Source organism: Argentina silus (genome assembly GCF_951799395.1).
Source record: "Argentina silus genome assembly, contig: scaffold_917, whole genome shotgun sequence".
Classification (NCBI taxonomy): Eukaryota; Metazoa; Chordata; class Actinopteri; order Argentiniformes; family Argentinidae; genus Argentina; species Argentina silus.
The window spans coordinates 2,935-5,000 of record NW_028153062.1 but is presented as its reverse complement, the minus strand read 5'-3'; the positions used below and the strand labels follow the sequence as shown (position 1 = coordinate 5,000).

The following is a 2,066-nucleotide window of genomic DNA, read 5'->3' as shown; positions in this document are numbered from 1 at the left end:
CCCCCAGCCTCCCCTGGTGTTCTACCTCCACCAGCCTCCCCTGGTGTTCTACCTCCCCCAGCCTCCCCTGGTGTTCTACCTCCACTAGCCTCCCCTGATGTTCTACCTCCACTAGCCTCCCCTGGTGTATATGATCTTAATCATTTCTCTCTGTTCCTAGATCTCCTCTGTCATGGCGTCTAACATGGCACCGACACGCTTCCTGGTCTGTGTCCTGTTCCTATTGGCCTTGGCCTTCGGCTCGACCGTCCAATCCCTGGGCGGCGACAAGGAGCTGTCACAGGACTCTGACCCTTTCTCAGCACTGGTCAGGGTCCTGGAGGCCGCAGACGCTCTCAGAACCATCCACACCAACCATCGCCAGGAGCTCCAGAGATCTGGAGATTCAGAGTTCTGGTTGGATCTTCTCTTTGCCACCAGGACCCCCCGGACCCTCGACAGCGACCAGGAGCTTCAGGACACGGGGTTCGGCCAGCCGGCCCCTCGCCACGGCCTCAAGCTCCTGGTGTGGTACGTTCAGTCCTGTATCGACAACAACATGGTGGCTCTGTGCGACCCGAGACCCGGCGAATACGGCTTCCACCGGTTCCTGAACAAAGGAGCCCGGCCTCTGCTCCCCAAGCTCATGGACCGGGACCGGTACCAGTATTACACCCTGGGGAACCTCCACGCCCCCCACGCCCAGGACCTGCCCTACGAGGTCAGGCGCTACTACGACAAGCACGACCCGCTCAGCAACATGGACCGGGTTCTGGTCAAGTACGAGCGCAACAGGAACCGCATCGAGGAGATCTACATCTCGGCGCACTATAAGAAGAGCGAGACGTATCGGATCGGGCCCGACCTGCTCTCGTCTCTCAGACGGGCCTCGTTGGCGTAGGGATGTGAATGTAAAAGCCCGCTTGCAGTTGGTGTGTTTTTTACGGAGCGTGAAAGGGAATGAGTCTGTCTAACTTTGTGAAGTTTTGAACAAACAGGTTTAGACAAACAGAAAGTTGATTGATTGTTGTTGCTTGTGGCTGTAACTTGTGTCCTCTACACACACAGCATTCCAATCCGGAATGCAGAAGTCGATTTCCTCAAACGCATGGCTGCCATGATGCTGTAGGCTATTCTTATTCACCTAGACGGGTGTGTGTAGTGAGCAGGGGAGGCTGGTGGAGGTAGAAATCGGAGGACGGGCTCATTGTAATGCATGGAATGGAATGAGGAACGGTGTCAAACACATATGGTGGAATAGAATGAGGAATGGTATCAATCACACGTGTGTTTGAAACCATTCCTCATTCCATTCCTTGCATTACAATGAGCCCATCCTCCGATTTCTACCTCCACCAGCCTCCCCTGCCAGTGAGTCTGCATATATGCAGATTGAACCAGTGAGACAGGCTTGTAGGATGTTAACTCAATGTTAAAGGGACGTTTCTGTGGTTTTTTTCTCTGTAATGTTTACCATTTACGAAATAAATGTTTGAATTGTTACAGGACGTACAGACTCCCTCTATTCGACGTTCACCAGGCCTGGTCCCTCAAGGCTTTATTTTGGTGTTGGTTTCATCGATACTGAGATGAAATACCAGGTTTTGATATGATGCCACTTGAGTTTCTATTCACAGCAAAACTCATCTCCACTTCCCTATAACACTCTCTCCCTCCACCTCAGAGTAGCCCAGCTGGCCACACACACACACAGCAGAGTAGACACACACACACACACACACACACACACAGACACACACACACACACACACACACACACAGCAGAGTCTTCACACACACACACACACACACACACAGCCCAGCCTCCACACACACAGAGCCTAGACACAGCACCTTGTGGTGAGCTTATGGTGAGCATGAGCTCTCGGTGGAGTCGGTGCATTTTGCAGACACCTGTTTGTTCATGTGCAATGAGAGAGAAAGACAGGAGATGGGGGGGAGAGAGAGAGAGATAGAGGGAGGGGGGAGAGAGGGTGGGGGTGGGGGAGAGAGAGAGGGGGGGTGGGGGGGAGAGAAAGACAGGAGATGGGGGGAGAGAGAGAGAGATAGAGGGAGGGGGGAGAGAG

General features: G+C 53.5%; 1 protein-coding gene across 1 annotated transcript in view; it reads left to right on the top strand.

The window, feature by feature from the left end:
• Positions 1-1,384, top strand: part of LOC310824470 (uncharacterized protein) — a 2,069-nt gene extending 685 nt beyond the window's left edge. Inside the window, exon 3 of the mRNA XM_083697718.1 lies at positions 161-1,384. Coding sequence (XP_083553844.1) covers positions 173-880 — 708 coding nt within the window. The 5' untranslated portion in view covers positions 161-172 and the 3' untranslated portion in view covers positions 881-1,384. The remainder of the gene's footprint in view (positions 1-160) is intronic.
• The last annotated feature ends 682 nt before the right edge of the window (positions 1,385-2,066 follow it).